This window comes from Acomys minous, assembly GCF_964271855.1.
Source record: "Acomys minous genome assembly, chromosome: 6".
NCBI lineage: Eukaryota > Metazoa > Chordata > Mammalia > Rodentia > Muridae > Acomys > Acomys minous.
The window spans coordinates 69,254,631-69,281,351 of NC_140487.1; the positions used below are offsets into that span (position 1 = coordinate 69,254,631).

Below are 26,721 nucleotides of genomic sequence, written 5' to 3' on the forward strand. Positions count from 1 at the left end.
CATCTATGTACTTTACGAGTGTTGGCATTATAAATGTATACCAGTGTTCCTGGCTTTTTTATGTGGGTTCTAGTGATTGAATGCAGGTTGTCATGCTTACTGAGGTATCCCCCGAACCCTGAGGTACCCCCTAACCCTGAGGTATCCTCTAACCTTGAGGTATCCCCCTAACCCTGAGGTATCCTCTAACCCTGAGGTACCCCCTAACCCTGAGGTATCCTCTAACCCTGAGGTACCCCCTAACCCTGAGGTATCCTCTAACCCTGAGGTACCCCCTAACCCTGAGGTATCTTCTAACCCTGAGTTACCCCCTAACCCTGAGGTACCTCCTAACCCTGAGGTATCCCCTAACCCTGAGGTATCCCCCTAACCCTTAGGTGCCCCTAACCCTGAGGTAGTCTTTTATTGTCGTCTTTTTTAAAGGTTTCTTCCCTTTTTCAGACACACTGGCTTCCTTTGCGCCTCTGTCCCTCAGTGGACTGTATTTACAGTCCTGTTCCTGTTTCACTGCAGGGGCCTCCTACACATCCCATACCCTCCTTTAAAACAGGAGAACAGGAATTTACCCTGGAGTGGGAATCCTATCTTGGGGCTTGTATGTCTTTGCAACACTGTAATTCTGAAGGCTACACTGATTCAGGGCCAGGCTCAAGCACTTTTAGAAAAAGCCTGTGGCCTGTTCTTACACACCACTGACTGGCCTGGGATGCTCTTACCCATGTTCATACCTCATTTGCACGTAAGTGTGTGTGCACAGACACAGACACATCTGTGTACTCCGAGGCTCATTTAGTCCTAAATGTGAAAAGCAAACACTTTAAAAACTTCGGAGGATTGTATAGATGCATCATTACACCTTTTAGTAGAGTGACAACTTCTTAAACCTTTCTGTCTTTTAAAGGCTTGTTTGTTTATTTAACTTACTTGTTTATAGGCCACAGTGTACTTGCAGAGGACAGAGGACAGTTTTCAAATCAGTTTTCTCCTTCTGTCATGTGGTTCTGGGGCTTGTCAGATCCTCAGGCCAAGCAGCAAGTGCCTGTCTATGTGGAGTCAGCTCACTGGCCCAGACATTGCTATCTTAACACACACACACACACACACACACACACACACACACACACACACACACACACACCCTCAAAATTTGATCAAACCGAGACCAAAAGATATTACTAGATTATATTCAAATTGAGATACAGAGACATCCTAAAGAGAGGCAGTAAGCATGACTGAGAGGAATTTTATCTGACTTAGGATATTAGAATCAGAAATGTAGAAAGAATTGCTCTACATTAGAAAGAAATTGGTGGGCAGTCCAATAGAAGAACAGAGAGTAGAGTTGACAGGGTACTGGTAACAGGACTGACTTAACATGACTGTAAGACTTAACAGAGCTAGGTTGACATCAGTGTGGATACCAAGGGCTGTGCAGTATTGGTGAGGATTAGCAACAGTTAGGTTTTTACATAATGCCAGTGGGAGTATAAATTGGCTCATCACCATTGAGATAGTGTTTCGTTGCTTGGCAAATCTGCAGATAGACATGTCCCCAGATTCGGTATTCTATTTTTAGACACCCCCCCAAATGTGGGTAGAAAAAGTCACACCAGAAATGTTTATAATAATTGCCGGTGGTCCAATGAATCGTCCACAGTATAAGCATTAAATGCATTGTGTGTGTGTGTGTGTGTGTGTGTGTGTGTTATATAATTTCCTGTATCCTCCTCAGGACATTTTGAGAACTACGGGGAGAAAAGCTGGTGAAGATTTGCCAAGTTGGTCGACAGTTTCATCTGCCTGCTTTTGTCCGCTTAAGTCTTAGGCGTCAGTCACTGGAGCCTTGTTTTGTTTTGTAGGTTGAATGTCTACAGTGAGTTGAGATGAGTCATCCTGTTTTTTGTTTTTCTGTCATCCTCTGTCCCCCTCCCACCCCCCACCCCACCCCCCAACTCTCTGACTCCCAGATAGGGTTTCTCTGTGTAACAACCCTGGGTGTCCTAGACTTGCTGTGTAGACCAGGCTGGCCTCACACTCACAAGTCATCGTGTTTGAAAACTACACAGTTTTGCAAAGAAACAAAAATAGTACTTCCATTTGGATTAGAGCTCTTTAGAGATGGGTGACATTGCTGTCCCCCAGGCCAACTCTGAGAGAGGATGTCCTTTCTTCCTAGCACTCAGGCCTGTGGCCTAGAGGTACCCATAGGTTGCTGCTCTAAAACAGGCACTTTTATGTAGAGTCCAGTAACCAAGTCTATCATGTACTTGCAGCTCAGTTATAACATAACACAACACAATTTGACATGCTTTTCAACCTACTTTCTTTATTAACTCTTTTGGCTAAAATGAACTGGTTTGGCAAAACACGGTGACCGAGCCTACAAAGCTGCCTTTCTAGCCCGGACCCCGCCCCCGGCCCCGGCCCCGCCCCCACCCCAGGAGGTGGGGCTATTTCCAGGAAGCCAGCTAAAACCCTGTAAGCCCCATTTGTGGCAGGAGGGGACTGGCTGGAGCGGCCCAAGGATTCAGCAACGTTCTACTATAGTAATGAAAGAGTTAGAATCAAACGACTCAAAAACATTTCAGAATGCCACATTTGTTTTGCCTGCATGAGTCTCAGACAGACAGCTGGGTGTCTCTGCAATTGATTCTTAATCACCGTGAGCAAGCCCGGCGTGGCGGCGAGGCCGTATGGGCAGTTTCTGGGCTGAAACAGCCAGCTAGGTCCCAGGTGTTCAGCCAGTGAAAGTCATGTGGGGAGAAAGTGGCTCCACGCTGGCTCTTGGGGACATGCTCTCCTCAGACCTGGGTCAGCTGGGAGAGACGCAGACACTGCAGAGTTGCTGGGCAGTGTTTGCTTTTTTCCACAAGGCTCCCGTGTCATCTGCACTACACGCCCAGGTCACTGCTGGAGACGTAGCACCTCTCTAGAGCCCCTTTCCCATCAAAGGAAAAAATAAAAAATAACAAAACTTTCACTCTTGGGTGATCTACAGCTTGATAGCTTGGAAACTGATCTCTAGGGCTTGAAATGAGAGTCCCTGGTGCCTTTTATGTGGAGAGAAAAACCTCACCTGGGTGTTCTGACCTCTTCCTGAATTAACTACAGAGGTAATTCCTTGTGGCATTGCAGCTGCAGCCTCTTCGGAGCTGGTGACTCTTCCCCTGGGGCTTGGCAGGGAGAATTAGACAGCCTCCTGGGTTGGCATCTTCCAGTCCTCAGTGTGAAGTTTTTTTGTGCCTGCGCTTTTTCAGTTGGGGACTTTTAGGTTTATTTTTAGGCCCTTTGACCACTTTGCCTGTCCTTGTCCCTGCTTTTTAATTGTAATTTGCGTCCTATCTTTGGGTCCATAAATCGGCCACTGAACAGTGCTCTTCACATTTTATTCCTGGCATCCTCTGGTTCACAGGAAGATGTGTTTCTGACTTATTTTTCAGAAGGGATCTTGTCCACTGTATGGCTCTTACATTTTAAAACAAGTTATGGCAGAGTGCTTTTGTTTTTTTAAAGTAATATTGCCAGGCATGATGGTGCACGCCTGTAATCCCAGCACTTGGAGAGGCAGAGGCAGGTGGATCGCCAGCAGTTCAAGGCCAGCCCTGTTTACAAAGTGAGTCCAGGACGGCCAGAGCTGTTACACAGAGAAGCCCTGTCTCAAAAAACCAAACCAAAAGAAAAGAAAAGACTATTATGTGTATGCGTCTGAGTGTATGTGTTTTTACCACAAGTGTGTAGGAGCCTTTAGAAGTCTGAAAAGGAGTCAGATGCCTTGGCACTGGAGTCACAGATGGTTGTGAGCCACCACGTGGGTGCTCAGAACCACTCCCAGGTCCTCTGGAAGAGCTGCCAGTGTTCTTAACCCCTGAGCCATGTCTCCAGAGTTTTAGAACAGACAAATAAAATTATTTATTGTCAGGCAAACTTTCAAACTTGTATCAACATAGTTGGGCAATATTGTGAGGTTATAACCTTTTAAATGCATGCTTTTTTTTTTTTAAACCATAGACAGGAATGGCCACTCTTTGGCCTGGGCTTGTCATATGACAGGTTGAGACACAAAGCATTCAGACAGGAAACTCTACAGGCAGGTTGTACAGAAGATAGCAAATGCTTAATGATGTCACCATGAAACAGGTTTTGTCATCCCCCCCCCCCCACTTTAAATCAGGGGCTGGAGAGATGGCTCAGCAGTTATGAGCACTTGCTGCTCTTGCAGAGGACGTAGGTTCAGTTCCCAGGACCTGCATCTGGCAGCTTGCAGCCACCCGTAACTCCAATACTAGGGGGGTCCAAACCCTCTTCAGTGCTGGAGATCAGACCAGGGGCCTTCTGACTGTGCCCTGCTCCTGAACCGCACACCTGTGCACTCAGTTTCTAAAGTCGCGCCACAGAGACTTTGGGAATGGCAGTTTAAACCGTTTACATCTGGTGTGAGTGTGTGACTTTCAGATGCGAAGGGAGTAAGCAGACAGCGTGTCATCCACAAGTCTTAAGTAGTGCTTACAAGTTACTGTCTGCTCTGAAAACTGATTCACAGGGTTTTGACGCCCAGCTGCCGTTCCCGGCAGGGCCAGGGGCTCATACGCGGACCCTGTGCCGTCCCTTGGCTTCTCTGTAGACGTGCTGTTGTTGCTGGATAGAGGAAGTGTGTTTTGTGAAAACGCACAGATTATGCGACAGTATTATTTTGACTGTATGCTCTCACTCCTTGTCTGTACTTTACCATATGCTATCACTATTTATTTTCTACTTTTTTCCTGACCTCTCACCGGGAATAGTAATGTTCTTTCCTGAGAGATATTCTTCTTTAGGGGCTCCTTAACATAGGGTCTTTGGTTGGTATAACCACCCTTTGCTTACCATTTATGTGTTTTCTTGTGTGGGTGCAGGTGTGTGTGCAGGAGTCCATATGTGTCTGTGGAGACCCGAGGACAGTCTTTGGTGGTGTTCCTCAGAAGCCATCTACTTTCTGTTTGTTTGTTTTTTCAAGACAGGGTTTCTCTGTGTTAGTCTTAGCTATCCTGGACTCACTTTGTAGTCCAGGCTAGCCTCGAACTCACAGTGATCCGCCTGCCTCTGCCTCTGCCTCCCGAGTGCTGGGATTAAAGGTGTGCGCCACCACACCCAGCTCACCATCTACTTTTAAGAGAGATTTCTTTAAAAGATATTATTAATATTATTATTCTGTGTGTGTGTGTGTATGATGCATGTGTGGATGCCTGTTTTACAGCACATGTGTGGCAGCCAGAGGGACAACTTTGTGGAATTGAGTCTTTCCTTCCACCTTTATGCTTTATGTGTGCCCTAAGGATCAAATTTAGAGTGCCAGGCTTTCAAGGCAAGCACCTTTATCTGCTGAGCCATCTCTGACTCAACCTCACCTTTTTTTTTTTTTTAAAGATTTTTTAAAAAATTTATTTTATGCACATTGGTGGGTTGCCTACATGTATGTTTGTGAGGGTGCCCGATCCCCCTGGAAACAGAGCTACAGAGAGTTGTGAGCTGCCATGTGGGTGCTGGGAATTGAACCCAGGTCCTCTGGAAGAACAGCCAGTACTCTTAAACTGCTGAGCCATCTCTCCAACGCCCCCCCCCCCCAACCTCACTGCTTGAGACATTTTTGGTGTGTTTTCCTTCAGAGAGCTCGTCTCACTATATTGCTAACCTGCTTTCAAACTGATTAGCTCAAGTAATCCTCTTGCCACAGCCTCCCTGGTAGCAGGGACAACACGCACAAGACACTTTGCCTATCCTGAGGACAGACCTTGTCTTTAAAGTAGGACTACAGACAGGATGCAGGTTCCGACCCTGGGGAGACATTTTACCAGCCATGTTCCTTTGGTGCTTAAACAATAGAAATGATCCGTTTCCTTTCTGGAACATAGAAATCCCAGGTCCAATATCAGCCCTGTTGATTGCCTCTGGGAACTGTGAAGGACACTCGGCTCCATGCTGGTCCCTCCCCTCCGAGCTCCTGACGATTGGCAGGCAATCTTCGGATTTTGGCTACACTACCTTGATGTACTTTCATTTTCACGCCTTCCTCCTAGTGTGTGCGTATGCCACTCATAAAATAGATGATTTAAAGATTATCTGCACCATTTCACACACATTTGGGACAAATGGCTCTGTGGCTGTGACTGTATGACCTAAGGCGTGTGTGTGTGTGTGTGTGTGTGTGTGCGCGCGCGCGCGCGCGCGCGCCTGCTTGCACATTCAGGCCTGTGCCTATCCGTATCTACCGCCCTAGCTCCCCTGGAACTGGAGTTTCAGAGGGTTGTGAGTCACCACATGGGTGCTGGGAACTGAACTCAGGTCTTCTGCAGGAGCAGCCAGTGCTCTTAACTGTAGAGCTATCTCTCCAGCCTTAGTGAATGGGTCTTTTTTTTTTTAATGAGTGGATTTTTACATCTGAGGTGAAGTGTTAACGCTCTTACTGTCTGCATGGCAGCTAACTCACCTTTGCTTTTCTCCCTAGATGAACTCCACCTGGGGCAGCGCAGCCCTTCTCCACGCTCCTCCTCCGTGGACTTTCTGCCAGAGAGGAGCATCACGCACAGTGCTGCACATGTGGTCTTACCAGAGACTGTTCCAGGGACCCAGCCAAGCATCTCTGCCTCTGTCCCGTCCCCTCCATCTGCCCCTACTTTTGATATAGCCTTTTTAAACCACAGACAACAGACTCAAAGTATAGCAGAGCCCAGCATCTTTGAGGCAAATTATGGATCCGTGACGAGTAATGAGGTAGCCATTGCTGATGAGGAGATGGATAACTTTTTGCCAGAAGCTCCCTGGGTCTCTTCACGGGTGGTCTCCCCAACGCAGTATGTCACATTGAGGCCCCCAGAGCCACCACCCCAGGAAATGTCAGGGCCTGGGATGACTCCCTCACTACCCACGATTTCTTTGCTGGATGAAGTGCTGTCTGGATGTCAGAACACAGTGCAACAGGCAACTGTGCGTGCTGAGTCGTCCGGTTATCCCAGCACTTCCTGGTCAGCTTTTCTCACATCTGAGGGCATCATTCCAACTCCTAGTAGGAGTTTGGTGCTTCATCCTACAGAAATTCCCAGCCACTTGTCAAGCAACGCTTTGCCAGAGATAGTAGCTCCTGTGACAGAGGGCGCAGAAAACCTCCCTTTCAGCTCCTGGATTTCAGTGTCTCAGCTGTTAGGCACTGGCATGACTCAGCAGCCATCTGTTCCCCTGTGGGAGGTCTCCCAGCCTCCAATGGGTGTCCTGGCCACAAGCACAGACAGATACCCTAATGAGACCATTGCCTGGAGTGAACGTCTAGAAGATGCCACCTCTCCAAGAACACACACCAGTGTGACCACGTCACCTACAGACCCTGTTTTTAGTAGCCTACCTTCTGCTTTATTTTCAACTCCACTTCCATCTGTGTCTTTCGCTGCCCAATCACCCGGAGTTTCAGATAGCCCCTTTCTCTCCAGAGAGGCCATGGAATCCTTCGAGTCGCCGCACAGCTCCACAGTCCCCAGTTTTACTGACTATCCTTACGTCCTGAGCCCCGAGGCTTCTCTGAGACCCGTCTCATCATCTCGGCAAGTTGTGGCCAGGAGCCTCACAGAGGGGGATACGGAATCAGGGGACAGGCTTGAGACTCTGTCTGTGGCCTCGGTAGAAGCAAGCCGTCCCTCTCCATTGAGCAGCGTGGGTATAGACTTCTCTGAACTCGAAGATCTTCACGAACTTAATACACTTTTCCCTTCCCGACCTGTGGTTTCCCTGCCTTCTGGGTCTGTGGGGCTGTGGAAAGCCAGCATGCATGTGTCACCTGAGGGAGATATGAGCAGCATTACCACCACGCAGGTAGACCCTACCCAGGTGGACCCTACCCAGGTGGACCCTACCCAGGTGGACCCTATGCAGGTGGACCCTACGCAGGTGGACCCTTCGCAGGTGAACCCTACCCAGGTGGACCCTTCGCAGGTGAACCCTACCCAGGTGGACCCTACCCAGGTGGACCCTACCCAGGTGGACCCTTCCCATGGCCTCCTCTCCACACCAAGCTCACTCGATTCCACTTTTGGCTTCTCTGTCACCAACAATCTAGTGATGCCATCCAGTGTGACCCATCTACTGTCCTCGGTCATTCCCAGCGCCCATTTTGGCTCATCTTTCCCCTTGACTGCAAATCAAAATACGCCATCCCTCCTTCCAGCTGGAAACCCAAGCCTTCTCGAAACCTCTCTCAGTTTGGTCCCCTCAGTAGAGTCTAAAGTTTTCTCTGACCAAGAACCTACCAGCTTTCTGGAGCTCGAGTCTACAAGTCTTTCGAGTTTCACACCCAGCTTTTACTCCGCTTCGCCCCTGGACTTCAGCGCTCCGGCCCCTCCACGGTCAGATGATCTTGCTTTTCCATCTTTGATGTCAAGCGATCCATCAACTTTCTTTTCTCAACCTTCTCCCACCATGGCTGAGACATTTTCATTGTTCAGCTCTATCGATTTGCAATCACCTCAGCTCTCTGTTCTTCATTCCACGAGTCTAGAGCTGTCCCAGCCTTGGTCAAGTTCAGACCTTCTTTGGAAGACAGTCACTTTTCTTCCTAGTCACTCCGAAATGCCCCCACTTTCAAGTTCCCCCTCTGAGGCTCTCAAGTTTGCCGAAGTGTCAGGAGTTTCACTGATAGAGCCCGATGTGCATCTTACCTCAGCTTTCTCCGAAACTACCTCTGCCTTTGACTTTTCCCTCATCCCCCATGCATCCACAGTCAGCACACTGGTGTCCTCCAGCTCTGAGCCCACCCTTGGCATCTCAACAGCCGAGATGCACGCCACGTCACTGCCAGCTGCTTTCCATTTGACACCCATTTTAACTGAGCCATCTCCATTCTTGGTTCTGACACCTTCTGATGGCAGTGTGCGTGTGACAGACCATCACACACCTGTCTTGACCACATCCTCCAGGGTCATTATGACCAGTACAGAGTCGATCTCCGTTCCGTACCTCTCAGCCTCCTCCTCCCTTGCTTCTGAAGTCAGCCCTTCACCTCTGCCCACAAAGCCAGTCGTGGGCTCATCACTGACACCCACAGATTTGCCACCCAATACCTCCCCGGAACCAAGTACCTCCCCGGAACCAAGCATGCCCAACACCAGCACTGCCCCTGGTGATACCGTGGACTCTGCTCTGAACAGTGACCCTATGAGTCAGAACCCTCAGGGGAACAGTGTGCCCCCTCCCCAACCCTCCCTCGGTCCTGTGACCACCTCCACGCTCGAAGCCACAGTTGGTACGCCAGCCCTGGCCACAGCCAAGCCGCCATATGTGTGTGATATTACAGTTCCCGATGCCTATTTGATCACAACTGGTAAGGCCCTGCTTCCAGTCACCTCTCTGAGGTAGGGGACTTCTCTAAGGTGTTTGTGTGCAGTACTTACGAGAGACACACCGTCGTGGTTGTGAGAGTAGGTGTTGGTGTCACGTAACCTGTGGGTGGCCGTCCTTTTCCTCTGCCAGCCTCACGTTTACTATCCAATTACTCAGCCGCTAAATCCGTTTTCACAAGTGTTAAGGGAGGACCATAGTGATACTAGGCCCCATTAGCTTACTATAAAGATTTAAATGTATCTAATACGTAGCACATAGGAAATGACCACATCGTATTGCATATTATTTAGTAATTACCATAAGGGCAGGTGAAAGATTTAAGCGAGCTGTGGAATTTTATTTGTTAGGCTCTCATTGCCCAGCATGTGTGTGGATGGCATGGTTGAAACAAAACATGTTCTTGTTTATTTCAAGGCCTGAGCTGGGCAATTGTGTCAGGACGGTGCATATTTTCTTACTAATTTAACGCTTCTAACCTTTGCTTTTATGTATTCTTGTGTCACTTGGATCCCAAGGGGGGAAAGATGGAATGGACAAATGTCCTGTGAATCTGATTACAGTAAAGCCCCCTCTCCAGTCTGCAGCCTTGCTTGGTTGCACTCAAACTGCAGTGTCTCTTTCAGCGACACTATCTATCTCCTGCTTTATTTACGGTGGCCCACAGTTTCCCTGAGCTGGTGCCGGGAAAGATGGGTTCCTCTCAGGGATAATAAGGTCTTGGGACTGTGGTTTTTCTTCAGCAGGCTTGACGCGGATGGATGTGGCCTTGGGAGCTATCAGCATGTGCTGACACACCTCAGCCCAGGGTTTTCTTGGTGGTATCTGTAAGAATGGTGAAAACACAGTTCGCGTGGTCAAGTGCAGGTTTGGTCTCATGCCAAAGGGAGAGAAGAAAGCCGTTGTCTGGCCATGCACACTCTGTTGGCTGGAAATCAGACCAGAGAGTAAGGGGAGTGGGTAGGGAATGAAGTTGAAACACACTTAGGAAATTTAATCTGCAGATTAGAGCAGGCTAGACAGTGGGTAGAAGCAGTTTGGATTATTTACTTGCTTGTTTACTGTAGGTTAAATACTTTTCTTCTTACGAAACAGTCACAGATCAGCTTCAAGCCAGTTGGGTCTACAGGAGCTTGAAAAAGCTATTGAAAGCTTTTAAGTAAGAAATCATGGTATTCAGAATACTTAATGATGGTGCACATTTTACAATTTTTCTATAGATAATTAGAAGCTATTTCAGGACTCTGTGACTACCAGGTGTCATGTGGTATGATTTTAAGTTGTGTGTATGCTATATATATTTAATGTTGTCTGGTGTTCTTTATTGAGTGTGTAGCTGTTCATGAAGCAGCCCTGTGAGCCTGTGCTTCAGTAGTTTTGGGAACTAGCGGAGCTGGTTGTCACACTGTTTCTGGACAGGCATCTTCTTGGCAGCTGTCTGTCAGGGAGAGGGAGTCTATACAAAGCCAGAGGCGATTTTTCTTTTTTTTTGGCACTCCATAATAATAAAGCCGAGCCACTTGAGGGGTTGTTGATCCGGGATGGCTGTAGGCAGCTGCTTGGACTCCACTGAGGGGAGCCAGCCAGCCTTCGAAGGTCTCCACACCTCTCTTGGCTTTGGAGAAACTGCAGATAGTTGGAAATCAATTTGTATGATAGATGTTTCTGGATGGTGGTTCCTGTTTCCCAGACTTACGCCCTCGGATCACAGGGCTGCGGTTTCCTGTCTTCCTCAGATTAACCAGGGAGGTTGGGAGTTAGGGTGGTAGGCAGTGGGGGCCACCGAGCGGCGCTCAGCTATCCGGAGTGGTTCCTGTAGTGGCACGGCGCTGCCTGTAGTGTGTACCTCCCTCCTTCACTGAGTTCTTCTGATTTTGGTTTTCTGTTACAGCTCACTTTCTCCAAGGTTAGCTCTTCTTGCTTTCCCTCCCCGGTCCCTCATTACCTTCCTACTCGGTTCCTTTTTCTTTTTAGCAGTCACGGCATAGTGTGGTCCCCTCAGAGTTTAGCAGGCCACGCCCAGTTGGCTGTTGTGGGTCCAGCCCAGGTAGTTACGTAGACAGGGGCCATGGATTTATTGTAATGAGTCCATGAATTAAGGAAGTGATACTTGCTGGGCCTTTCGTCCCGGTCCTCAGGAGGCAGAGGCAGGTGGTTCTTTGTGAGTTTGAGACCAGCCTGGTCTACAAAATGAGTTCAGGACAGCCAAGGTTACACAGAGAAAACCCTGTCTCAAACCCTGACTTACTGGAGAAACATCAAACAGAGTATTTGTTTTTATAATGAATAAAGAATGAGGAATGATTCTGTCTCAAATTTTAATAATCAAGATAGGATAATGAAAGCTTGAATAGTGGGACTAGAAAGATGGTTAAAAGAGCATACTTTTGCAGAAGTCCAGAGTTCAAGTCCCAGCACCCATGGCAGCTGTCTCACTGCTGCCTGTCAGTCTAGCTCCACAGGGTCTGACTTACTTCTTTTGTTCTGCGCAATCACCTGCACATCTGTGTAATCTATAGACACACAAATACCTAAGTAAAATCTAGAAAAGAATAACAGCTGGGCTTGGTGCCGCATGCCTGTAATCCCAGCACTCGGGAAGGTGGAGGCAGGCAGATCTCTGTGAGTTCGAGGCCAGCCTGGGCTATAAAGTAAGTCTAGGACAGCCAAGGCTGCACAGAGAAGCCTCGTCTTGAAAAACAAACAAAAATAAATGATAAATAAATAAAAAGAGTAATAGTATCAGATATATTATAATTTTACATATAGACTGGAAGGGGAGGGAGAATGCTATAAGGTAGAGGGGAGGATTACTGTTAACTGGGAAACATACTCACTGGGACAGAATTACAGTTTTTAATTTATTTTTAAATATATTCTTATATCTTTAAAGTGTGTACATGTGTTTCAAGAGGTCAGGGAGGATGTTAGAGCCTCTGAAGTTAGAGGTTGTGAGCTACCTGATGTGGGTGGTGGGAATTAAGCCTCGGTCCTCACTACAGAGTCAGCTTTCTAGCCCCAGTATAGATTTTTTAAGTTGGATATTTAGGTGAAAAATAAATAGAAAGAACTAGACTTTGGAATGAGAAAGACTTTATTTCCTATATACAGTGTTACGATTTGGATATTTTGAAGAGGCTTTCCTCCCATCAGTAGTGGTTAGCACTCCCAATGGCTCTCTGAACACTCAGTGCAGCTGCCCTCCTCTGGAGGAATGTATCACTAGTTCATTGAATAAGCATCTCAGGCAATTTAAACGATACTACTTCTGAGAGCTTTTAAAGCCACATCCTGTGCCACTGGGTGCATAGCTGGAGACATTCTGTTACTTGTTGAGAAGGAACGTGGGAACTGGAAGCTTCTTGTCCCTTGGGTGGGGCCACAGTTGCTCTCTGGTCTTATCTACCCAGCTTTCTCAGTGCGTTGGGTTGACGCAATGCCCAGTTTTCCCCCTTTTCCTGCAATACTAAAACAACAACGCTTAGATCTCTATACTCTGTTCTGAGTCTGGGGCCTTATTTTTCCAAACAAGTTGCTATCATGCTTCATCTCAGCCATGGCTTCCTGAAGTAACGCCTTCATGCCCTCATGACAGCACTAAAATGCATCTGGTGGTTGGCTTTCATTTATAGTGCTGGCCAGACGAGCTGTGCAGGAGTACATCATCACATCAATAAAAGAAGTACTGAGAATTCACTTCAATCGTGCGGTGGAGCTGAAGGTGAGAGACCCTGAGCCTGGGAGTCTGAGTAACTGGCATGCTTTCTGGGTCTTACGGGGTGTGGTAAGAGCCCTGGGCTCTGCACTTTGAATTTTCTCTCTCTCTCTTTCATTCCTCTGCATCTCTGCTCACATGTCATTTTACCCTGTGTGGCGGGGAGGGGGGGGAAGGGGGCAGATGCCTTCGTAGAATTGGAATAGAGTCTGTCAGACCAGAGGCAGTGTAGTCTGGGGCAACCATAGCGGTTTTGATAACCTCGAGTTACTTTAATACACGACCAGGACTTATGTTAGGCTTCAGAGTGAGGGCGTTTGTGTCTTTCTGTACATTCAGTGCTTCCGAGATGGGTCTCTACAGTTTATATTCCGCCCGCTGATGGTACTCTTTTCCCAAATGAGCTCAGAAAGCCACGCTCTAACTAGTCCTGCTCCCTGTCCAAGCAGAGCCACAAGCCGTACTGGCCAGGGGCGCGCGAAGTGGGCTTGGCGTGAGCTCATAAGATGCGCTGTGAGTGTGACTGCACGCAGATCTCAAACCTGCACCAAGTGGAGGAGTGTAGGACATCTCACTAATAGTTTTTTTTGGTCCTGACCACACATTGGAATGTCCCCTGTACTGAGTGAAATGCACTTAAACTTAGCTTCCCCCTGTTCCTCTACTTTAAAATTGTTTAAGTGGCTGTCACTGTGTTGTTTTCAACAGCGAGGCTCAGTGAACAACTGCTCCTTTATGTGTGGCTCAAGCAGGGAGACATCTAGAATTTTTCACAGCTCGTTTTTCAACCCATGTTATTGGCTCTCCTTTCTTGCTGCTCCTATGCTTTGGTGCCGTGTCTGTTGGGATAACATAAAAGAAATACGTAAAATAAAATCTTGATTATCTTTGAAACATTTATTTCCATTTAAGCTGCTGATACATACGTTATTGTACTTTTTTTTCTCTCTATCCAGCACAGCTTTAAGTTCGAACTGTCTTTTTAAATTTTTTTTTTTTTAATTTCTCTAGGTTTACGAGCTGTTCACAGACTTCACTTTTCTGGTGACATCTGGTCCTTTCGTTTACACGGCAATATCGGTCATTAATGTCCTCGTCAACAGCAAGCTTGTGCGTGACCAGACTCCTTTAATCTTGTCTGTGAAACCATCTTTCCTCGTGCCAGATCCCAGGTTTCAAGTTCAAACAGGTGAGACACCTGAGTGTGGATGGGGATGGTCAGGTTTGTACGTAGAATTTTATTTTCTTTAAAAAAAAAAAATATATATATATATATATATATATATATATTTTTTTTTTTTTTTTCTTAAAAAAATTTTTTTTTCTAGAATTGGGGCTTACGTGCCAATGAGATGGCTCTGTAGGGGTAGGGGAAGGTCCTGGCCACCAGACCTGAGACCTGAGGCCCGAGTTTGACCCCTGGAACCCATGTGGTAGAAAGGAGAGAACCCTTTTGTTTTTACATGCATGTGCACGCACACACACATGACAAATAAATATAAAGACTGAACACTGTGCACACATGTAGTGCATAGACATGCAGACAAGGCATCCATACACATACTGATAATAAAAATCTCAAAAGATTAAATCGAGTATTATTTTTTAAGTTATTTGTATACTTACTGAGACCATCTTGCAATGGTCTAGGCTGCCCGTCAGCTTCTGGCTTTCAGCAAAGCGTCTGACTTGGCCTCTGAGTAGCCAAGACTCCATCCGTGGGCTGTTTGCTGCACCTGGGCCTGTTACTTAACTAACAGCAACAACAGCAGCTTTACAGTTATAGTAAAAAAGTCAGAGGCACACCCTGTGTGCCATTATACAGTCTCAACAGTTTTTTAGTTCCTCTTGTGTGTGTGTAATGTCAACATGCGTACATGTGCACTTGCACTTGCACGTGGAGGCCAGAGCACAGCCTTAGGAGCTATTCCTCAGGTGCTGACCACCTTGGTGTTTGAGACAGGATCTCTTACTGGCCTGGAAGTCACCAAGTAAGTTGGCTATCTAGACAGGAAGCACTTGGCGTCTGTCTGCCTAACTCAGCAACCCTGGCACTGTGATTGCAAGCAAACACCACTGTGCTTGGCCTTCTTTGTTTCTGTTGTTTTATTATTATAATTTATTCCGATCACGTCCCGACTATTATCCCCTCACTTGTATCTTCCCGTTCCCCCCACCCTTTCTCTTTTCCCTGTTCCCCTAGACCTCTGATGGAAGGGGACCTCCTCCTCCCCCACCATATGACCACAGCCTATCAGGTCTCATCCAGATAGCCTGCTTCCCCTTTGTGCTTGGCTTCTTTCTTTTTCTTTTTCTTTTTCTTTTTCTTTTTCTTTTTCTTTTTCTTTTGATTTTAGAGACAGAGTTTCTCTGTGTAGTCTTGGATGTCCTGGGCTCACTTTGTAGACCAGGCTGGCCTTGAACTCACAGCGATCCGCCTGCCTCTGCCCCTGAATGCTGGGATTAAAGCCTGTGCCACCACCACACCCGGCTGTGTGCTTGGCTTTTTAAGTGCGGCTTCTGAGGATGGATCTTGGGTCCTCACGCTTAAAAGACTCAACACCTTATTGATTAAGCTGCCTCCCATTTTAAATTCTTAGTCAAACTTTTTCTACCTTTGCTTCCAGCCACTTTTCTTTACATTATCTTATAGTAAATCCTAAGGACTATATAATTTCACTCATGTGTTCCAGCCTGTACCTGTACTAAAAAAGGACTATTAAACACATCGGTCCATATGACCACACTCCCTAAAGTTAACCATAATTGCTTAATATCTTATTTAACCTTTTATTTTGGACATTTTCAGTCATGTACAAAAGTAGAATACGTAAAGTACACATATGTTTATTAATAAGCTTAAACATAATCAAGATTTTTATGTTTTCAAGCAAAATTAGCAAACCTTTTTTGAAGGCACAAGAATGTTTTACTGTGATGCCAGATGTCATGTCACCTACATGTACTTAACAAATCACCTGTAATGAATATTCTATATATCTGAAATGTTTACAAGTTGCATCTTCTGATGGGTAGATTTTTGACTGGACTTGAACTAGTGCTGAGAGGTTTTTCTGTCTTGGCCTCTTAAGTAGCTGAGGCAATCACCTTCACGTTGCCTGTGTCCATGTAGTTACAAAGTTGGCTTCCTACATTTCTACGATATGAAACTTTGAAATAATACGACTTATCCTAGGTTCCACAAAGCAACCAGGCAGCATCACTTGTAACCTGAAGAAGCAGTTGAGTAGCCCCAGGAACTTGGGAGGCAGAGGCAGGTGGATCTCTGAGTTCAAGGCCAGCCTGGTCTACAAAGGGAGTCCAGGACAGCCAGGACTACACAGAGAAAAACAATAAACAAACAAACAAACAAATAAATAAAAACAATAGGCAATGAATCCAGTTGGCATATTCATATTAATATAGGGATACAAGTTGGTTGAAAAAACAGGACAACTTTATTCCTTTAAGGGAATATAGTAACTCTAACAGTAGACCCTAAATAAAAAGAAAGTGATGGATAACCTGGAAAAGAAGTTGAAGGGAAAAAAAAAACTCGTACTACAAAGTGATCTGTAGGCTCATTGCAGTTCCTGTGAAAATACGAACAAGATTTTCACAGGCGTAAGAGGGAGGGCCTTCTGAAATTTGTATGGAACCCAATGCAAAGCAAAACCCCCAAAGAGAAGGGGGTTTTGCCTGAGCAAAAGAGAAAGCTGGAGGCATTGTAATACCCAAACTCAAAATAGATTGCAAAGTGACAGTAACCAAACAGTCATGGCGTTGCAGAGGAGCAGACATGTAGACCAACAGAACGGAACAGGAAGTGTAGCAGCAGACTCACTCCTTGGCAGAAACAACAAGAACGTGTATCGGAGAAAGTGCCATCTCTACAGTAAACCATACATGGAAAACTTCAAAGAGGAGAAAAAAAAAAATCTAGACCTTTAACTCTCACTATACTTAAAAACAAACAGCCCTTAAAATAGAGACCAAAATATAAGATCTTAACCTGTAAAACTGACTAGAGACATTGAAGAAACGGTTTTAGAATATTGGTCTGGGCAAAGATTTTCTTTCCTTTTTTTTTTTTTTTTTTTTTTTGATATGACCACGAAATTATAGGTACCCAAAACAAAAGTTAACCAGTGGGTTCAGTTTTGTACCATGAGCAGCAGTGACCATGAGGAGAGTGAGGAGACAGCATACAGAAGGGAGCGGATATTTACAAGGCATTCATTTCTAGACTATGCAGGAAGCTCAAGCAAATGAGCAGCAAACCCCTTAATAATCCAGGTTTTAAAACAGGCAGGCTGAGGAGACGGTTTCCTAGGGGATTGCCGCGCAAGCTGAGTTTGGTCCTCAGCGCTAAGGTAGAAGCTGAGTTGAAAACTCCCGGAATCCCAGCGCTGGGGAGGCTGATACTGGATCATCCCTGGGGCTTGCCGACTGCCATTCTAGCTAAAGTGTGGAACAAGTGAAGAAGACCCCTGACATGGATCTCTGGCATGCACACGCGTGTATACACACGTGTACCCCTCCGTGTGCCCCTCCCAAACCCAATGGGCGAATGTCCAGAGTAAACATCTGTCAAAGAAGGATATACAAATGGCCCAGTAAAGACATGAAAAAATGCCAAGCACCACCAGTCAGAGACATGTACATCAAACCATCATGGGATAACCTTTTGCCCCAGAACAGCCGATGCTGACGGGGACGCAGAGGAGGATGACTTCACACATGCCGTGTTTTGTTTGTTTGGACTGCATGTCCATTTTGTTTACTTAGCGTATGCACATACATGTGTGGGAGCCGCAGCACACACATGAAGATTAGAGGACAACTTGCTCGTTCTCTCCTTCCACCACGTAGTTTCCCAGGACCAAACTCAGATCGTCAGGGTTGGTGACAAGTGCTTTTACCCTCTGAGCCATCCTACTGGCTCTATGTGTGTGTGTGTTTCTGTTTCTCTCTCTCTCTCTGTATGTGTGTGTGTGTGTCTGTGTGTGTGTGTGTGTGTGTGTGTGTGTGTGTCTGTGTGTGTGTGTGTGTGTGTGAAAATTTTTGGTCCAAGATTGAATCCCCAAATACACAAAGCATGGTACAAAGGGTGGTCTGTACAAATCAGCCATTGACAGTCATTAGGTAGCAGGAGCGCAGTGAATTTACGTGCTCCACAGAGGCCAGAGGGCATCAGATCCTCGAGATCTGGAGTTACAGACTCTTGCGAGCCACCCGATATGGGTTCTGGGAACCAAACCCTGGTCCTCTGCAAGAAACTGCTGGGCTCTCTCTCCAGCCTCTGCTTTTTTTTTTTTTTCTTCTGAAAACAGGGTCTTGTTATGTAGCTCAGACTGCTTTACTTTCACATCCGATCGTATAACACTGATTATACAGGCCTTATAGAGAAAGCTGAAAGTTTAGTGCGTGGCCCAGTGGTCACATTGCTGTATATTAATACAGCGACATTACATGTTGAGGAGATATCACCTGTGCGTTTTTGCAGCTGTGGTCACAATAAACAAGATAGACAGTCACCCTGTGTGTTCATCGGCAGATGGTGAGAACACAGATGAGCATCGTTCAGCCACGATCCTGTGGTTTGCATGCGTGGAACTGGGGCGCTTGGTACTAAGCAAACTTGCAGAAACAAAAAGCCAAAGACCACATGTTCTCCCTTAACTTGTGGAAGCAGATGGGAAAATAGGGTGTACGATAGTGATTTCCAGACAGAGTCTGGAGAGGAAAGGTAGGAGGAGGAGGCCTGACCCCCAGTACACAGGTGGATAGGAGGAAGAACTTTGTGTTCTGTGACATAGTAGGGGAAATGTGGCCTACAACCAGTAGCTGTGTATTTAGTTTTAAAAAACAAAACCCTTCATTTTGTTTTAAGTTTGTGAGTGCTTGCCTGCATGTGTCTGTGCACCAGGTGTGTGCAGTGCCCCCAGAGGCCAGAGGAGGATGCTGTTTTCACCTGGGAACCTATGCTCTCTGGAAGAGCGATCAGTGCTTAACCAGCCACCTCTCCACCTCCAGCTACGTATTTTAAAGTAGCCAGCAGGGATGGTTTAGACTATTGCCAACATGAGTCACACAAGTAATACATTTCTGAGCAACAGACGCATCATTGTGTACATGTGCTGAAATGTTACCCTGTAACCGGAAGTTTACAGAAGGAAGAAAACAGACTCCTGTCACTTACCACTGTGTTAACTAACAACGAGAAGTATGGCTTACAAGGCTATCTTAAAAACAAAAACAAAACCAAAAACGGGGCCTAGAGATGACTCAGCAGTTAAGAGCTCTGGGACTCAGTTCCCAGCACCCGCATAGTAGCTCACAGCCATCTAGTTTCCAAAGGATCTGATGCCCTCTGCTGGCAGCACGCACGCAGTGCAGGCATACACGCAAGCAGAACACACCCATACGCATAAAAAAAAAAGCACACATTAGATAAACAAAAGAACTGCGGCCCCACGGTGGGGTGCTTGGTCTTGGGCAGCGGATGAGCGGGTTTGTGCCAGCACTGCTCCTCCTCTTCCGCACTCCCGCTCACGGGCTTCCGTTGCCGTCTTTCTTTTCTAGTGCTTCAGTTTGTGCCCCCGAGTGTGGACACTGGCTTCTGCAACTTTACCCAGAGCATTGAGAAAGGCCTGATGACAGCTCTTTTTGAAGTGAGGAAACACCAAGGGACGTACAACCTCACGGTGCAGGTGAGCGCCCCACTGACTGCAGTGCTGCGTGTGGTGGCGCACGCCGCCGTTAATCCCGGCCCTTGGGAGGCAGAGGCGGGCCGATCTCTGTGAGTTTGAGGGTTAACCTGGTCTACACAGTGAGTTTCAGGACAGCCCAGGCTACATACTGAGATCCTGTCTTGGTGGGAAAAAGACAAGAGAAAGACGCGCCCTCCAGTGTTGGTGACCCCAGCGCTCGTGGGCCAGGGCTGTCCTTTGGCGAGGCGCGGAGTCTACAGTGCAGGTCAGGGAGTGAGATCCACTGAGTTGAAAAGAGACGGTCATGTGCAGGAAATTAAAAAATGTTCCATACAGGAATGATGTTAGCTGCACAGTCAATGAATAATACCTAAGCACACTTTCCTTTTCCAACAGTTTGAGTGTCCTAGATCTGAAAGGCTTGGTGTGGAATTGTTTCAGAGCCTTTGGGTCTCTTTGGGATATTCTGCATAGACTTTACTCACTGGGTTTCTCCAACCTGAAAGCAGGAAATGATTCAAAAAATCTAAAACATCAGCCTGATGCTCCAAAAGTTCTGGAAGTTTGGAGCACTTCCGTTTTCATGCCAGGGACGCCCCGCCTGCGTCAGCGGGGGCTCTTCCGGGACACAGCCTCTCCATCTAAACAAAAGGCTGGCTTCACGTGTATTCTGTCCAAACCGGTAGTGCTTTATGACTCCCTACCCAATCTTTGCTTCCTGTCTGAGATGTATGCTAACTCTAGACTTTGGCACTTCTGAGTTCCCTTTTTGTGTGTGTGTGTGTGTGTGTGTGTGCTTCTTAATTTCCCCTCATATGGTATGGATTTTTCCGTTCTCTGTTAGGGATTTTGGAAGGTTTGTCCTCTGAGTCACTAATTTCGCTTTTAGCTGTGTCCATTCATACTGAAATTTCTGAGTAGTCGTTTCTCCCTCTTGTTCTGTGCTCCCTTTTCATTACAGCCTCTCGCTGAGATGTGCGAGAGTGGCCTCCAGGGTCTTTGAGAACATTTAGTAGGATTGAAAAAAAAACTTTTCTTCTATGTCATTCTTACATATGCCTTTTTTTCCCTCTGAAGTGTTGTTGTATAGTTGTATATGCCCATCTTTATTTTTGGCTTTGTGCTATTTTTCTGTGTCTCGGGGCCCTTGGTTAGTACGTGGTTGGTTGGCTGCGAGGCATAGGGAACTTGGTTAATTGTGGCTGTCGGTCTGGCTGTCCCCTTTGGCTATGGAGGCTACTTCGGTGTCAGCCCTGCCTCCTGATGGGAGAATTCATTGGAGCTGGGAGCTGGGGAGCTGGGGAGGGCAGGGTTCTGTCTGCAGCACTGCACTGCTTGTCACTTGTCATTAGAGAGACATAGGTGGACTGGCCCTTCCTTGTGTCAAGCACAGGAGACCCCCTTTTGGGGCTGGATCCCTGCTGAACGTTTTCCGTGGCACACACTCCTGTCGTGTCTTGTGTGCACTGGAGTTACTCATTCCTGCCCTCTTTGCCCGGGGGTCTTAACCCACAAGAGGCCTTTGGTCTCCTCTGGGATATGGGCTTGTTTCCTTAGAGGGCGGTGTCTGGGCTGTTCTGGGAGATGGTGCCTGCATTGGCCTGGGTGTGGAGCCGGCAAGAAGTATTGTGCAGCCTCTTAATTAGCCATACTGATTCCTGCTCTGTAACCTACTTCTGTGGTCTGGTCCTCCACTCTCTCCAGGGGGCCTCTCCAGGTCCCCTGCAGGGGGCCGAGGGTGTGGCAGGGGTGGGGAGTGTGGGGGGTGGGAGGTGGGGGGAGGTTGTTTTAGCCTCTGCCTGGGTGTGTTTAGAGCCTTGGTTCTCTCGGTTCTGGCTTACTTCAGCACAATTCTGTCCTTTCTCCATCTTCTGGAAATTTGACAGACCCTCTGGTGTTCTTGCATTCTCAGTGCTCTTGTGGGTTTATCATCCTTTGTTTGGCTGTCCGCTATTTCAGTGGGGTTTGGGGCTGGAGTGGGGAGGCTCTGTCAATGCCTGCGTTCACCCCATCACTTAATGTAAAAAACATTTCCAGTAAACAGAGTGTGTAAAGTCTCACTGAAAAAGAACACGGTTAGAAAATCAGCTCCTTTTCCTTTTAAAATTTTATCTCCTCACAAGTCAGGCTTGGAGACACACACCTGTAATCCCAGCACGCTGGGGCAAGAAATTCCAAGCCTGGGCCCTATTAGTGAGACACCATCTTTAGAAACCAAACCAAACCAGAGCATCCCTTCACTTCAGCCCCTCTGAAGGGCAGGAATCAGGGAACTCGTGATGAATATCATGGTCAGAATTTCAGTACCGTGTGTTTCTAGAAGCTTCTTCCGGCTTCCTTCTTTCAGATTGTGAATGTCACCATTGGTTCTTCTCGGGTGGCTCCCCGGAGGGGCCCAGTGAATATCATGTTTGCTGTGAAAGGCGTGCAAGGCTTTCTCAATGGGTCAGAGGTGAGCGACCTGCTCAGGAACCTGACAGTAGTGGAGTTCAGCTTCTACCTGGGGTACCCGGTGCTGCAGATCGCAGAGCGTAAGTACTTCCTGGCTCTCTCGGGGGCACTGGGGAGGGGGCTGCCAGCAGTTTTGTTGGTGGACCTCTGAAGTATTCTGAACTTTCAAAGAGAGACCCGGTTGTCCTAGAGTGCTTTTGGGCTCACAGTAAGCTGGATCTGGACAGAGAGAGGACTCTTCCTGTGTTCCTGCTTGTTCACGTGTGCAGCATGCCTGCGAGAGTGGCCCATTGACCACAGTCAGGGACGCACACACTGACACGGTGGCCCAGAGTTCATAGGTTTATGGTAGGACTCACATTCAGTGTTGTACTCTTTCCAGTTTAAATGAATGTTTAGTGCTGTGTACCTGCCTTCATAGTGTCACACACAGTAGGATTACTGGGACTTCTTTTTTCCACCAGACATATTTGCCTACTCCTCAGGCGCAGCCAGGGCAGGCTCCAGAGCCCTTCTCTGCCCCGTGCCTCCCTTACCTGTTTGCCTTTGAGAATAAAGTTCTAGAGAATGTGAAATTATAGGGATGAGGATCAGCTGTGCTTAGGGGCAGAGGTGGGCAGGACACGGGACTACAGGAGGGCTGGGGAGGTGGGTTTGGGGATGGGGAGGGTGGCTGGAGAGTGAACCTTCCTGGACCCTCACCAACCACAATATACATCCTGTTCTTGCAGAGGACCCACGTTCATTTCCCAGCAGTCACGTTGTAACTCCTTTTCCATGTGCTCTGACACTCCCTTCCGGTCTCTCTGAGTGCCTGTGCTCATACGTGTACAAACCCACATATACACACATGATTAAAAATAAGCCATAAAAATGTGTACATAGAAAAGTAGGCTATTTATATGCAACAATTTTGCTTTTTGCACAATATATGTACATACAGCTAACATAACAATAAGTGATCTGAGCAGGAGTACACAGAGACAGTTCTGAGCAAGCCAGAGCATGCGTGCCTTTACTCAGGCGTTGCTGAGAAAGTCCTTCGTTCTGAAGAACACAGCTTGCAAATGCTTTGCTCTAGAACAGCAGACACAGGAGACGTCACAGTGACCTGTGTGATACAGCAGTCTGTGATGAGGCAGGGGAAGCCCATTTCTTGTCCCCTTTTCTCCTAGGGACAAGATGCTCAGGACTGAGACCTGCCCGTCTTCACACCCGCAGTGTTTTGGTGCTAGGGTACTATAGTGTAGAAAGAGCAATGTGCTATGATTTATCCCACGCTCCCAGAAACTAGCCTTCCTGACCAGTGAAAACATGTTTCTTACAGTCTTTTCTTCCTCTCTGACTCTTTCCTTTTTGCAGCCTTCCAGTACCCACAGCTCAACTTATCTCAGTTACTGAAGTCCTCTTGGGTCCGAACAGGTATGTGTTCAACTTAGGAACTGTTTGGAGAACTGCACGCTGTGAAGTCTGTGAGGGCGTGTGAGGTGTGATGCACCCCTCCTGTTCCATGCATTCAGGACAGGATGTACTCTGTATTCTTGGCAGAGAATGACTGAGAAAAAGGATTTGATTTGGGCTGTGGGCATGTGTCCCGCTGAGTTACGGCACAGAAAGAGCTTCTTTAAAAATGCATACATCTAGTCCAGGGCAGAGTTTACCTAGTAGAACCCACAGTCTCCTGACCTGAGATAGGACGGAGCTCAAAAGCAAGGATCTTCTGAAAGGGTTGTCTAGATGAATAAAGTAGTTCGGAGGCCCAGGGTCAGGTATTTAGATAGACTTGGGCACATTCGAGTTGGTATGACCGTAGACAGGGCCATGTTTTTAGACTGAGGACATGACATTGCAGTGCAAGGCTCTCTACCGTGCTCCTGGAACTCTGAGAGACAGTGACACAGTCCCAGGTCCCAGTATGCAAGCAGCAAGTGACCACTCACAAGGAAAAGAGTGTGTCTAAGTAGGGATAAGTCACCATTCACGAGGCGCTGAAGCCTTGCGTGGCACTTGGCTCTTTGCGTGTTGCAAAGGGCGCAATTTCCAGACCTCAGAGTGTTGAAGTGACTTGTCCAGACTTGGACAAGTGCTGTTTTCGCTGAAAGGGCTCTTTCTCCCATCAACCTGAGGATAAGCTGATAATCTGTTCAGATACTTCAGTCTGATACAGATAGCAAGAAGCAAGCAGATCCTTTGTCCTCAAGGGAGACTGTAAGCCCATGTCAAAGACAAGATAAGAGCTCACACTATCCCTAGACTGACAGGATGCCTGTTTGGCCTTAGGTAGATGCTCTGTGCACAGGGCTCCCATAATGCTGAGCTCCTGGGGCTTCTGGTCTTCAGTGTGCCCTGGACTAGGGCCACACTGACGGCCCTCTACCTGCCCAGGGATCAGTGTTTTGTGGTAATCTTGTGGGGGGGGGGAGGGTGGGGGAGGGGAACGTCCCTGCCTGTGCTGACTTTGTCTGGGTGCCTTGTGTTTCTTGTTGAACACAGTCCTCCTGGGTGTGGTGGAGAATCAGCTCCACAGTGAAGTGTTCCCAGCTGAGATGGAGCGCAAGCTGGCCCAGCTGCTCAGTGAGGTGCCCACCAGGAGACGCATGTGGCGGAGGGCCACTGTAGCTGCTGGGAACAGTGTGGTCCAGGTACTCACCGAGTGGAGGGGGAGGGGACAGAGGGACCGCCCATTGGAAGTCAGCTATCGTCATGCAAATGGGGAAATCCTGATGTCAGTGAATGTTCTTCTGAACTTCGGAAACCTTGGCAACTGATTGGCCCAGCCCTGGACTGCTGGGGAGCATGGTAGAGAGGGTACCACTGGGCTCTCCTTTCTCATCATTAAGGCTTTGGTTTTCGAAGAGCAATTTTTTAAAAACCACCAACAGCTAAGCTTGCTTAATGGCAGCAGTGGCGTTTCAGACATGAATCATAGACCTGGGCGAGTCCAGAGCAGACAGAGAGAGGGGCGTTTTCTGCCCTCTATTCAGACATTTCATCTTCCCCACCTCCTGCCGGCCTGGTTGTCTTTTGTTACCCCAAATCATCTTCGCTCTGGGGAACGGGCAGACAGGCCACAGAAGCAGATTTGTTTGAATTGAAAAATGACCTACTTAAAAATCGCACACACTCACTGGACGTTGGAGGTGGAGCCGTTATTTAATTCCTCTCTCTGTGTGAGTGGTGTGAAATTTCTTTCTTTTACCAGTTACAGACTTGGAGGATCACAGAAAATGAGGGGGTTCACAGAACATTTCAGAAACTCAAAACTAGGGTGAAACTCAGCAGTGCAGGGTGGCTGGTGGGCGGGGCATGGGGGAGGGGGCACAAAGGTACGGAAGGTACAGAACAGAAGCCTGGGTGACCAGGTGTCACACTGGATGCCCAAACCCCTTGGGGAGGAACACCACGTCTGTTGGGGTCAGCCGAGCTTCCTCAGACCAGTGTCACCTGACAGGCTGCCTTGAGGCCACTCTCTGTTTCTGGTCTCCCTTAGCATGACCAAGCCCGTTGTAACTATATGAAAGATGCTGTGTACAAAGTACAAGGCTCTGTACCCGAACCTTATTTGTGAACATGAAAACACTGACCAAGAGCTGGTGACGTGGCGCTTGCCACCAAGTCCGATGGCCTGAATTTGACTCCCAGGTCTCACGTGGTAGAAGGAGAGAACCAACCGCTGCGACTTGTCCTCTGACCTCCACCTGTACAAGGAGGGACATGTGAGCCCACCTACATACACACACACACACACATGCACGCACACAAAACAGATAGATGCAGTTTTAAAAATTAACAAAGAGCCAAGCGTGGCGGTACACAGCTTTAATCCCAGCACTAGGGAGGTAGAGGCAGAAGAATCTCTAAGAGTTAGAGGCCAGCCTGGTCTACATAGTGAGTTCCAGGCCTGCCAAGGGTACAGAGTGAGGCCTTCTTTTACTCCACCTCCTCATCCAAAATTAATAAAAGAAGATAAGAAAAGATTGAGCTAACATAACTGTCTAGGAGTTAGGGAGTAGGTAAACAGTAAATCTTTATGTATTATAATACTTTTTAGCCATTTAAAAATTTGGTAATATAAAGCCAGGTATGGTGGTACAAGCCTTTAATCCCAGCACTTGGGGAGGCAGAGGCAGGCTGATCTCTGTGAGTTCGAGGCCAGCCTGGTCTACAAAGTGAGTCCAGGACAGGTAAGGCTACATAGAGAAAGTCTGCCTCAAAAAACAAAACTAAACTAAAACAAAACTCCAAAGCAATTAGTAATATAAAAATGTGCTCTGGTGAAAAGGGGCTGTAGAGAGAAGCTCAAAGAACAAGCCTTATATAGAATTCACATGGAAATACATTTAAGTCCTTGGAGTGTTTTTTTTTTTAATTGTTTGCATTTCAAGAGGTTTTCATTTAATTCTTTATAGTCTTTTACACATGTTTTTCAATATTTCTTCATTGGGCCATATAATTTGTGTAAGGCACACATACTTTTAGTCACCC

The 26,721-nt window shown here is 47.3% G+C and overlaps 1 protein-coding gene across 4 annotated transcripts in view; it reads left to right on the top strand.

Moving 5' to 3' along the window:
* Window positions 1-26,721, top strand: part of KIAA1549 — a 124,975-nt gene that overhangs the window by 48,492 nt on the left and 49,762 nt on the right. For 2 of the 4 annotated variants that reach the window (XM_084787608.1, XM_084787609.1), the window contains exons 2-8: window positions 6,482-9,340; window positions 12,990-13,078; window positions 14,084-14,261; window positions 19,658-19,785; window positions 22,133-22,316; window positions 23,599-23,658; window positions 24,730-24,878. In XM_084787608.1, coding sequence (XP_084643734.1) covers window positions 6,482-9,340; window positions 12,990-13,078; window positions 14,084-14,261; window positions 19,658-19,785; window positions 22,133-22,316; window positions 23,599-23,658; window positions 24,730-24,878 — 3,647 coding nt within the window. The remainder of the gene's footprint in view (window positions 1-6,481; window positions 9,341-12,989; window positions 13,079-14,083; window positions 14,262-19,657; window positions 19,786-22,132; window positions 22,317-23,598; window positions 23,659-24,729; window positions 24,879-26,721) is intronic. The other 2 variants (XM_084787610.1, XM_084787611.1) reach the window with 2 other exon arrangements.